This window comes from Alligator sinensis, unplaced genomic scaffold (assembly GCF_000455745.1).
Source record: "Alligator sinensis unplaced genomic scaffold, ASM45574v1 scaffold300_1, whole genome shotgun sequence".
Taxonomy (NCBI): Eukaryota; Metazoa; Chordata; order Crocodylia; family Alligatoridae; genus Alligator; species Alligator sinensis.
In genome coordinates, this window is record NW_005842240.1 from 515,087 (window position 1) to 526,616 (window position 11,530).

Below are 11,530 nucleotides of genomic sequence, written 5' to 3' on the forward strand. Positions count from 1 at the left end.
CTGCTGAAACAAAAGCCTAGAGGCAACATTCTTGTAGTCATGACAATCCAGGGAATATGCCAGGAACAGGATTTGTTTGGCATGTTTTGGTATCTATTATTGGGAGAGATGTTAAAACAAGTGACTTGAGGAAGGGCATTTTGTGCCGTAGTTAGTCTAACATCTTTCCCAACTCTACAGTTGGTCCAATAAACTATTACCAAATAAATCCTGCTTCACCTTAGTGCAGACTCCTAAATCTCCTGCTTCTGAGCCAACTCCGTGGCACTTCCACAAAGGTGAGTTTCTTGTTAGAGGCAACCCCCGTTTATCACTCTTAATTGGTTCCTGAAAAAACAAATGTTAAATGAAACGAGAGTTAAGCGAAACCAAAAGTTTTTGATGACCCAAGATGGCGACTGCAAGTGTTTTAAATAACCCAGGACAGCAACCGTGAGTGTTATAATGAAACTCACTGAGTGCTAAGTGGAATCAGGTATCAATTTAAAATGAGTGTTATAGCGAAATAGCGCTAAGCAAAACAGTGTTAAGCAGAGGTTGCCTGTATACAAAAACCTGATATCGTCTTGTCGTACCCGTAATGGGTCGAGCGGTATAACTTATTTTGAGAGAGACACGCAGATCTTTGAAGCAAGCTTTTGTTTATTTAAGAGAAAGGGAATAAACAGAGTATACTCACAAAATCTAATACAGCACACTTAAGCCTTGTTACTACTTATGCGCAGTTTCTAAAGACACCTTTAAAGATGATGCATGGAGGAGATCAGCTAAGCCGTCGGTCGTGCACTACCCACAAAGCTTCTAAATCATCTGTTCCCCCAGCAGTACACGTCTATGAGAACCCTAAGATCTGTACACCTTGCTCAAATTTTGGCTCAAATTTCTTCACATCTAAGTGGAATTTAGGACCAAATTTGGATTAACCTTTACTGTGATTGGCTAAACGCTACAACGTTTTGTGGTTAGTTTGGTCTGCAACTAACTTTATTTTGTACTGCATTGTGGTGAGATACCCTTTTCACCTCTGATCTTCTCAGGTAAGGCTCCTGGAGACAAGTTTGCAGATTGCAGCTTACCTCCCAGGACTGCAGCTCCCTCCCTCGAGCTGCTCTTCGTGGTTTGCCAGTACAGGTGTTTCATTGCTTTGACAATGTTGTGAAAACATGTTTCCCTGTTTCGGCAGCTCAGTAGCAACCGTGCAGTCAGAACACTTGGGTTTCTCTTTTGTCAACTTTGTACTTTGTTTCTGTACTGTCAGCAAAACAGTAGATATGGGTATCGCACATCTCAACCATATTCTGAAGGCTGGAGTACAAGGTAAAATAGCTGCTGTTAAAATTAAGCCCCTCCATTTACAGGACCTCATTCTCTTCCACAAATCAGTACCCTGTTCTTACAGAGTGTTTTTCAGCAGATCTTACAGACCTTTATAAAGGAGATAAACATCACTAATGGAAGAATCTTAGATGCTTTATTTTGGACTGAATGAGCTTATGAAACTGTTCAAAGTAACAGTTCCCCCTTAACACAGACTACATGAAGCGTTGATTCTATACGTTACCTACTATCAACAGTGGACTATGTTAGACCTGTTTCATCACTGACAGCTGGGTCATGTCACCTACTATCAGTAGGTACAGGATGCCAAGGATGGAAAGGGGATGACTGCAGTAGGGTGCTCTGATTTATTTTGAGAGCAGTCTGGCAAGAGGCCCCTCTTTCCTTGCTATGGCATGAGAGAGGTTATGCTGGTGTAAGCCAGATGTTTAGGCACAGGCTGAGGCTGAAATTTGCAGTGAAATGAATATTCAACATGGAAACAGAGGCATTCCTCTGCTTTGCTATGTTAGAGGGGGTGATAGGAATATTTATGACATTACTGGGGGGTTGCCAGTTTTCAAATACATGAGTTTCATTGTTCTGGACCTAATGCAATGGCTCAGATGGGAATGTCATGTGGAAGCAAGCCTTACTGGCACAGAAGGCCTGATTCTTATGTGGGATTTTGTGCATTACATCACTTCAAAAAAGCCCAACAAAACTAAAATTAGTAGTTGTCCCCTGATCACTGAGCCCACAAAGTATATCCTGTTCCTTGATCTTTGAGTATATTCTCTAAAGACAATCCCTACCTGCCAATTGGAGCATAATTGGAGACCTCAGGGAGGTATACTACCCATACTACGCAACCTGCAGACAAGTAGCTAGGCTTGCTGGGGGTCACTACAAAAACCTTATTTCACAGCTCCTTAGATTAACGGTTCCCAAACTGACAGATTTTGTTCCACCAATTTAAAATGATACAGCCTAAAGTGCGACCAGCAAATTTTTCATATACATAGGTAACAGACTATGTATTAAAACAACATAAAAACCTTTAGTAATCATAAAACATGGTTTTACCAGTTATGGTAGCCATATAAAACAACTGTAAATTAGAAAAAGAAGTGTAAACCAGTGGTAGAAGACGTTTTTGGCCAGAGTGCCAAAAAATCCCGCAGTGTCTACCCTGTAAGATGCCAGAGTGCCAGCACACCAGAAAAACTAAACTGGGGCAGGGGGTACATGGCAGGGTCCACTGAATATTAATATAGTTAATAATCATAAATGTTGCTTTTTTTCTTTTTTTTTTTTTTTTTTACAGGAAATACCAGGTTTTCTAAAAATATTAAACCTGGTGACAAATAAAACTTCATATACTACCTTTGTTCTTGTGTATTCTTTTTTTGTTAAGTATGTTGTGATGAGCAAGAGGAAAAAGGGAGGGAGGGAAGAGAAGAGAGAGGGGAGAGAAAATGAAGAGGGAGGAAAGGGAGTGTAAAGCGGGAGAGGGAAAAGAGGGGAGGCATGGGCAGAGCAGGCACAGGGGGAGGCACTGTGGGTAGGCTGGCCTGGCTGGGCCCTTGGCAAGGCAGCAGCCAGAGGAAAACAGGCGGGGAGGGGAGCAGGGGCTGTCCCGGGGCTCCGCAGACTTGGGTCACAGCGGGGGCGCTCAGCGGCACTGGAGGTGGGGTCTGGCCGAGCCCACACAGGTCCGTGGGGATGGGGTGCAGCTGCCCTGCCCACGAGGGAACACTGCCTGGCTAGGGCAGGACGCCAGGCTCAGGGGCTCCCAGCTCAGCCTCTGTGCACAGCGCGAGCAGGGCAGAGCCCCCCGGGCTCTGGGAACAGCTGCTGCAGATGGTGCTCAGGGCTGAGCTGGCCAGGAACCTGCAGCATAGCAGCCCTGCACAGTGCCTGGCCCTGGCCCTGACCCCTTGAGGGGAGCTACAAGTAGGCAAGGCCAGGACCCGGGCAGGCCAAGGCAGCCATAGTAGCTGTTCTCAGGAGCTCTTGTGGCTGGGTCCTTGGACCGGGGGTGGCTCCACACCACTCGCACTGTGCCACTGCGTTGTGCAGAGGCTGAGCCCAGATCGTGAAGCCCTCCTCCCCCCCACCAGAGCCTGGCATCCTGCCTTGGCCAGGCAGTGTTCCCCCATGGGCAGGGTAGGTGCAGCCTATCCCTGAGGAGCTGTGCAGGTTGGCCCAGGCCCCACATTGGGTGCAGCTGGGCATCCCCACCTGGCATAGCCCAAGCATGCAGAGCCCCACAGCAGCCCCTGCTTCCTGCCCGCCCCTGCCTTCCCAAGGGCTTGAATGCACCACATCCCTGCCTGCCTCGTGGCAGAAGGCAAAGCATGGCAGCAGGGTGCAGAGCTCAGTGGGCAGCCTGCTGCTCCCTGGGGGTTTTCTCCCCTCGGGCTGGCTGACTCCATTCCCCCAGCAGGGCCAGCACAGGATATGGCTGCTTCTGCTGCCCAGGTCCTTCCCAGGGCAACCTGGGCCTTTCTAGGGGCATGGGGAGAATCCCACCACTGTGTGCACCCCAGGGTAGACATGGAGGGCACCTGCCCCTGGATTTGTGCACAGGGATGAGGTGGGCTGCTGCTGCAAGCTGGGCTCTGTGCCCCATTGCTGTTGCCTTGGGAGCTGTGCACAACACCATGTGCTTTCTGGGCTGTTCCTGGCTGCCTGCAGCAGGCTGTGGCTGGGTGTCTGTGTGCACCCCTCCACCCGGCCTTCCACCTACCACTCAGGCTGTCTCCACACCACTGGTGTTATGCATACATCAGTTTGAGAACCGCTGCCTTAGTCTAATCCTGCCGCATCACTCAGAGACTGATTTAGACGAATAAGACATGAACAGGGCTTTCAAACTGCCTTTTTCATAGAAGCTGGAAATACAGTGGCCACATAAGGAAGTAGTTTCTTCGCTGAGAGTTAAATGGCCAGAAGAAATCATAGTCCTTGGAGTAACTATTAAAGACCTGTTGTCAAATGAGCTGTTTGGGGCCTATTATCAAATGAGTCATGTGATGAAGGGGGAAGAAAAGTTTAAAAATAATGCCCTGAAGCCAGGCAAGACTTCTGGAGAAGAATGGATATGATAATTACACTTCTGACACCTCCCCCCACCCCCGAATGGATATAATTGTTTCACTCACACACAAAGTATTACTCTCTGAAAAGATCACCTTTATTTTAGTTTCTATGTATATATTATATACAACTATGGAACTATGTATTAGCCTCAAAGGCAGGGCCTCATTTCCATAACAGGTCTCCACCATATAAAAAATTGGATTATTTTTTCAGCCCTTCATGCACTTCTTCCCATATTTCCTTCTCTAGTTTTGAAGTGTCATACTCTCGCATCATGTCAAATGGTACCCAGGGCTTGTTCCATTTTTTGGCTTCTTCCATTTCTTCTTCAGATAGCTCAAACTTGATTCCTTGAATGTTGAATTTTGGTCGTTCCCACCGTTTTGACCAGGGCTTAGGCTTCATTCTGACTTTTTGCTAGGATTGGAAACAAAATGAAGTATATGTGAAATACAAGGTCTGACTGGCTTTGTGCTAGGTACATTTCCTCTTGACTAATTAAACTGGAAAGCATGTGCTACTTTAACAATTTAATTTTTTTAAAAGAAAAGAAGAAAAAGAAGCAGGGCTCTTGGTCTCTACTCTGGTACAATAACCACTTAAAATATTTTCTCTCTTTCTAAAGTAGTGATTCCCACCCAGACTGCTGCAGGGGTGCCTGGAGATCCTTTCAAGGGTGTAGCAGGGTACCACACGGTGTTAGTACTGTGATGTGTGCAAACATGATTCGCAACATAAACCCAGAGATTTCAAATAGAAACCAAGAGTGTTAAAAACATTCTGACCTGTTGTGTCTTTCCGAGTTCTTGGCAACAAAAAAACTGCTCTAGTATTTTTCTATTGTCAAAAAACCAAGTGATGCCTAGGAGCTGGCATTTTCTGAGGGTGAGAGTCTAAAATGGTCAAGAACTCCTACTCTAAAGTATTCACTCACTCATCAGACCATTATTGGATCTTCTCTGACCCTCCCCTCCATCATCTGCTCAAGGAGGCACATGTTCATTTTCATCCTCCTACCCTTTCCTGACACCCACTCTTTTCTAGTTTTCCTCTTTAGCCTGTCAAAGAGGAACCTCAACTTCTGCACAAGGCAACACATTACATGTGGAAATACCCAGGCCACAGTGATACTCATTAGAACTAGAACTTAAGACTCGATATAAAAATGAATTACAACCTTCAGATTGAAAGGACCGTATGTAGCACATGACAGACACTGCAGGCCTATACATGCCCAATAGTCTAACATTCTTCCTGAGGTAGCAAAGAAGGTAGCAGACAGCTAATGTTAAGTCTTTTACAAAGAAAAATCTCTACATTTACTGAATTTATACCTTAACCTATGTTGTGCTTTTGCCACTAACCTTCCACCTCATTTAAGTGTATATACCAAAATACTCTCATAAAGAGACCAGTTAATATTCACAAATGGCTCTAGCCTGACATTTAAGTCCTATCTAAAGAACAGGTAAAATGTAGGCAAAGACTTCACTGCAAAACCCCCCATATGTGCCTTAACACTAAAGACAATTGACCATCTCTACAAGAAATTGCATGTTCCAGGCCCATCAATCCTTGGTCTGTACTAAAACAACTAACAAGGTGTACAGATATTTCAGGTGCATTGTGGATGTTAGTTCATTATACCTATGGAATAAAAGCAAACACATTTTACATGGGACACCTGGTGACTGTTCAATGTTCTTACCTGTCTGGATTCAAACCTGCAGACTAGATACAAATAGTTTATTTCAGTGGTGCTAAACTTTGGCCTGCATGCCAGATCTGGCTCCTGGCACTATGTTATCCAGCCCGTGATGCTCTCCACAGCTTTTGGTAGCAGGGGAGTGATGAGATTATTGAGAGCCCTATGGACTGGATAGTGTGGCCCAGCATGCTGGATCAGATACACAGGGTGGTACAGGGCCTCATACTTGCACTTGAGACTCCAGGGCTCAATTCTGGCATGCAGGGATAGCACAGGGCCCAATCCTGGTGTGCTGGGGCCAGCTAAGGACATGAGGGACCCGATCTGAGCATTTGGGGCTGGACAGAGACAGCACGATACCTGATCTGGCCTGCAGGACCAAAAGGTTGAGCACCACTTGTTTTATTACAATCCTTCAAATCCTCATCCTTCACCCCACAAAGTTAGTCACAGTAAACTCCTACCGTGTTTACAGGAACATCCTCATAAGCTGGAAGATGCACAGGCTTCATATTCACATCAAAAGTACTGTATTGAGGAAGATCGTCCCGTAAATACATCAGGTTGCCATCCAGTCTCTTCTCCAACTTCAGAACCTGGATCTCCTGGATTCGAGGGTTATACAATTCATAGCAAATCTCAATACCTTAAAAGAAGACAGAATTATTTACTTCATTTACAGAGAATCTGGAATCCCTAAAGCATTAGGTTTGTGTGTAGAACATAAGAATGGACATTTCCTGGGTCAGATCATAGGTCCATCTTGCCACTGGCATACTGTCACAGTGGCAGAGAGTGATTGCTAAAAAGGAAAGTGAACTGGGTACGACCAGGGTTTTGTCCACTATTCCTCTCTCACTTGCAGCCTCCAGCATTTAAGGTCTAGGAAGTTCCGATTCAGAGGCTGTCTCCCTAACTCCCACACTCAAGAGTTACTGATGCCTCTTTCCCCCAGGAATCTGTCCAATCCCGTTTAGGATCTGGCTAAAGTGTCAGCTTCCACAACAAGTGGCAACAAGTTCCACACTAATGACACACTACATGAAAAAGAACTTCCTTTTGTTAGTGTTGATCTGACTACCTACTAGCTTCATTTTGTAACCCCTTGTTCTTACCTTGTGACAAAGGGCAAATAATAAATCCCTACTGACTTTCTTTTTGCCATTCCGTGTTTTGTAAACCCTCATGTCCTCCCTCAAGCATCTTTTCTAAACTGAACAGGCCTAGCCTCTTCAGTGTTTCCTCATACGAAGTCCCCTCCATCCAGAGATGGACATCCTTGTTGCCCTTCTCAGAACCTTTTCTGGTTCTCCTATGTCTTTTCTGAGGTGTGGGGACCAGAACTGGGCAGAGCATTCAAGGTGTGGAAACACCACAGATTTATCAAGGGACTTTCCATTTTGTTTACAATTCCCTTTCTTAATAATCCCTAACATTTTGTTTGCCTTTTTGATGGCTGCTGAGCACTGAGCAGATGTTTCCAATGAATTGCCCACAATGACTTCCAGATCTTTTTCCTGTTAACTAACCTAACTTGTTTAGTTTGATATAATGCAATTTGTTATCCTTGATGTTTCATATCCTTATGTTATTCCAGGGCGGTGTTTTGCTTATTACACACAGCAGTGATAAGCTGCATTCTGCATCTGCTTTAAAATATAGGACTTGTAAAAAGTGCTAAAAATGCATATAAAGTACTCCGAGGTCTGCACTAGGTTGAGATAAAAATAGTTTTTAGTGGAATCTACAAGGAAACTAAAGACTGGATTTTACTCACCCGATATATGTTGATCACAATGCTGGTAGCCATGTGTACGGTCATTTCTGCTTTTTCTCTTGTAATGCTTCCATTTAAATACTAAACCTGCCCTACGATGACTTTAAAATATACCAGTCAGGAGACTATGCAAGCTCAGAATCAAGATTAAACTCTACAGGACACAGACTACTATCTTACGTTCTGTCTGTGCGGTGCCTGGCACAAACACACTATTATAAGGTTTTTTTAAAATTGTTGTTGTGCCAATTTTTAAATCCAGGCCTGCTGCAAAATGAACAGGTATAGTATTGCTGACCAATAATGAAACAGAAATGATCCAGATATGCCAGATTTCCGTGTGGCTTCAAGCTTTGAAATATTCCATACAACAAGCTCTTACTGCATTGTGCAGCCTGCCTTGTTTCTACAGCATACTTGTGTATGTATCAGCTGATATGTCTCTTTTAATCTGATAATATTTCAAAAGCATTACATTATTTTCTGTACAGCTTAGGTACCATACCTTCTCCACTTCCTCTCTCCCCCATAATAATGGGAGGTGTATGAAAACCTACCTTGCCTTTCTATAACATTCCGAAGTACAAAGGTACCACCAAGTCCGTTTCCTCCTCTCTGAATGCAAATTCCTACAAAACGGCTGGTTTTGCCATGGGCATATGGATCTGCGGTGGTAACGGACAGTATACTTCCTGCCAGAAAGGAGAAGCTAATTAAGAAACTAGGCACTGAAGCATGAGGAAAACGTCCAAAACGATTACATCTAGCCGCAAGTTAAGGTTCTACAGAAACTGCAAGACACATTGAATTAACAAAAAACATATACACTGGCAGACAGGATACAGTTAACCTGGCCATGTCTCTTTAAAGTTTCCCTGCCTTTAAAGTCATATAATTATTGCAGGCTATTGTTATTTTAATCTATTCAACTTGGAAAACACAGGCAGATGTCTACTTTCACTTATTAGGCTTCACACAGAAGCTGCCTGTTCCAGTACTAAGGTTGGAAGCAATGCATAGAGCATATCCGCATTCCTTTTTTGTTAAATGGAAATATGAACATGAATGACACGTCCCTCCGGCAGCTGGATGGGGCATGGTGGCGGCAAGCAGGAGCTCCTGCAGATGCCGTAGGTGCTGTCAGCAGGGGGGGGGGGGTGAGTGCCGGCCAGGGGTTGGCGACCACCTGCAGACACTGCTGGCAGTGGCAGCCAGTGGGGATTGCTGACCACCCGCAGACGCCAGCGGCAGTGTCGGTGGGGGGGCAAGAGGTGACTCCCCGCAAGCGCTGCCAACACTGTCTTTTTGTAGGAGGTGAACTGCCATGCTCAGGGGGTGCACGTGCACTCCCTACGCATCGCCCCTAAATAGGAACGTATCTACGAATCACACATTCTGCAGTGTCCCATGGTTTTGGCAGCCTACAATAGCTACACATCAAGGTCTGCAAAGAAACACGATCTATATTTTACTACCAGTCTCCAATGCTGGAGAAAAGACCAAGACCCAAAAGGTTAAATGCACCAAAAATATTTAAAAAAAAGATTAATGAAAACATATGGTAGTGCAAGAGTGATGTTGTACCCATGTTGATCCACAGATCAAGCGAGAGGCAAGGATTTCTTAGAGTGATATCTTCTACTGGACCAACTGTAGTCTGTCAAAAGCTTGGCTAACTTAATCCCAGCTACATAGTTGGTCCAGTAAAAGACACCACCCTAAAGAATTCCTGCCTCTGAAAAGACTGCGCAAGTCAATGTTATTGTTGCATAGATAAATGTACTGTGAATACTCAAGTCAAGACTGTAGGGCTCCTGATTACAGGTTGACCCTGGGTATAAGTTGAATATAATCCTTATAGTTCTTTTGGAGGAAAAAAGTGTGCTTAACACTAGAACAACAGCATTACAATCGCAGCGCTGTTACTGACCCACGTAGAACTCTGGAATGTGAATTACTTTCCTCCTCTGGATCATGTCCAGTCTCTCTATGTAGAATTTAAAAGGCGATGTTCTTTGTCTCCGTGGGATAAATTCAGGGCTCAAGAACCTGTGGGGAAAAATCAGAACATTAATGAGTATAACAACAAGCCAAAGAAAACATCTGTGCCCTCTTCATAACTGTGCTGGGACTTGCAACTAGTAGTCATCAGCCCCATTTTACAGTTACTTGCTCAAGGTCAAGCACAAAGTCAGTGGCAAAGCCAGAACCTAGAAGTCCTGACTCCCGGAACGCTGCCTCCTTGTCATGTTCTGAAAATTCATGCACATTCATTAAAGCTCACAGCACATCCTACGCTCAAATTACATTTACAACTACATATTCCCACTCTCAACTCACTGCTTTCATGGATGCAAGGCAGAGCGGTATTTTAAGCCTATTTTTTTTTTTATCATGCATCATCTTTGCTAAAACCTGGCCAATGAATCCTTATTTAGCGCTATAATTTTATTATATTGTTGTAGTCATAAATGGTGTTCGTTATTTTGTGTAATAACACAGCACGTGTAATCATTTTCAGGACATGCTCATGTAGTTAACTTGACCGCAGACCAGTTTGGGGAGCATAAGAACATAATAAGACAAGAACTGACATTTACTGGGTCAGACCAGAGGTCTGTTTCGCCTCGTTTCCTGTGTCACCCCATGGCAGACAGCGGGTGCTGAAAGGAAGAGTGAACTGTGTACGACCAGGATTTTTTTTTTTTTGTTCTTCTCTCACTTGCAGCCTCCAGCATTTAAGGTTGAGGAAGTCCTGATTCGGAGGCTGTCTCTCTGACTCCTGTGCTCAGTAGCTACTGATGCCCCTTTCCTCTAAGCACGTATCCAACCCCTTTTGAACCTGCCTAAACTGCCAGCTTCCACAGCGCCTGGTGGCAGCGACTTCCACACCTGGATTACGGGCTGCGTGAAAACCACTTCTTTTTGTTCGTTTTAAACTCACCATCTACTAGCGTCAAATAGTAAACCCCTGCTGACTTCCTCTTCGCCGTTTTGTAAACCCTCATCGTGCCCCGCTCCAGCACCTCTTCCCTAAACTGAGCGAGCCTGGCCTCCTCCACCACCCCTCCACACCACTGATCTTCCTCGCTGCCCGTCTCCACTTCTCCCGTGTCCTTTCGGAGGCGCGGGGGCCAGAACCGGGCCCAGTCTCCAAAACGTCCACACGCCACTGGCGGATCAAGGGGCACCGCGATACTTCCCGTTTGGTTTCCCGCTCCCTTCCCTAACGTTTGGTTTCCCGGACAGCTGCTGAGCTGACGTTTCTAGCCGCCTGCCCCCAGCAACTTTCCCGCGTGGAGCGCGTCCCAGTGTTGGCATGCCGCCGGCTCTTTTTGCCCAGCCCCACTACGGGTCTATCCGCGGCCTTTCGTCCTCCAGAGCTGTCACGGCGCCCACCTCCTCTGCAACTCCAGCTTGACCTTGTCCACGAAATGCGGCTTGGTGGGCGGCTGGAAGGCAGAAGGGTCCGGCTTGGTGGGCGGCTGGAAGGTGGCAGGAGGGTCTGTGTTGGCGCTGCTGCGGGTGCAGAAGCCTCCTGGCGAGGGGGGACACAGTGCGTTAGTGACGTGACGTGACAGGCCAGCCCAGCCCCGCCCCGCCCCGCCCCTCGACGCCTACAG

The 11,530-nt window shown here is 45.7% G+C and overlaps 1 protein-coding gene across 1 annotated transcript in view; it reads right to left on the minus strand.

Annotated features, from left to right (window-relative positions):
• Window positions 1-4,494: 4,494 nt before the first annotated feature.
• Window positions 4,495-11,530, minus strand: part of MRPL19 (mitochondrial ribosomal protein L19) — a 7,381-nt gene continuing 345 nt past the window's right edge. Inside the window, exons 2-6 of the mRNA XM_006027397.3 lie at window positions 11,307-11,445; window positions 9,838-9,956; window positions 8,465-8,599; window positions 6,595-6,776; window positions 4,495-4,839 (exon numbers count right to left, since the gene is read on the minus strand). Of these exons, the coding sequence (XP_006027459.1) occupies window positions 4,624-4,839; window positions 6,595-6,776; window positions 8,465-8,599; window positions 9,838-9,956; window positions 11,307-11,445 (791 nt within the window). The 3' untranslated portion in view covers window positions 4,495-4,623. The remainder of the gene's footprint in view (window positions 4,840-6,594; window positions 6,777-8,464; window positions 8,600-9,837; window positions 9,957-11,306; window positions 11,446-11,530) is intronic.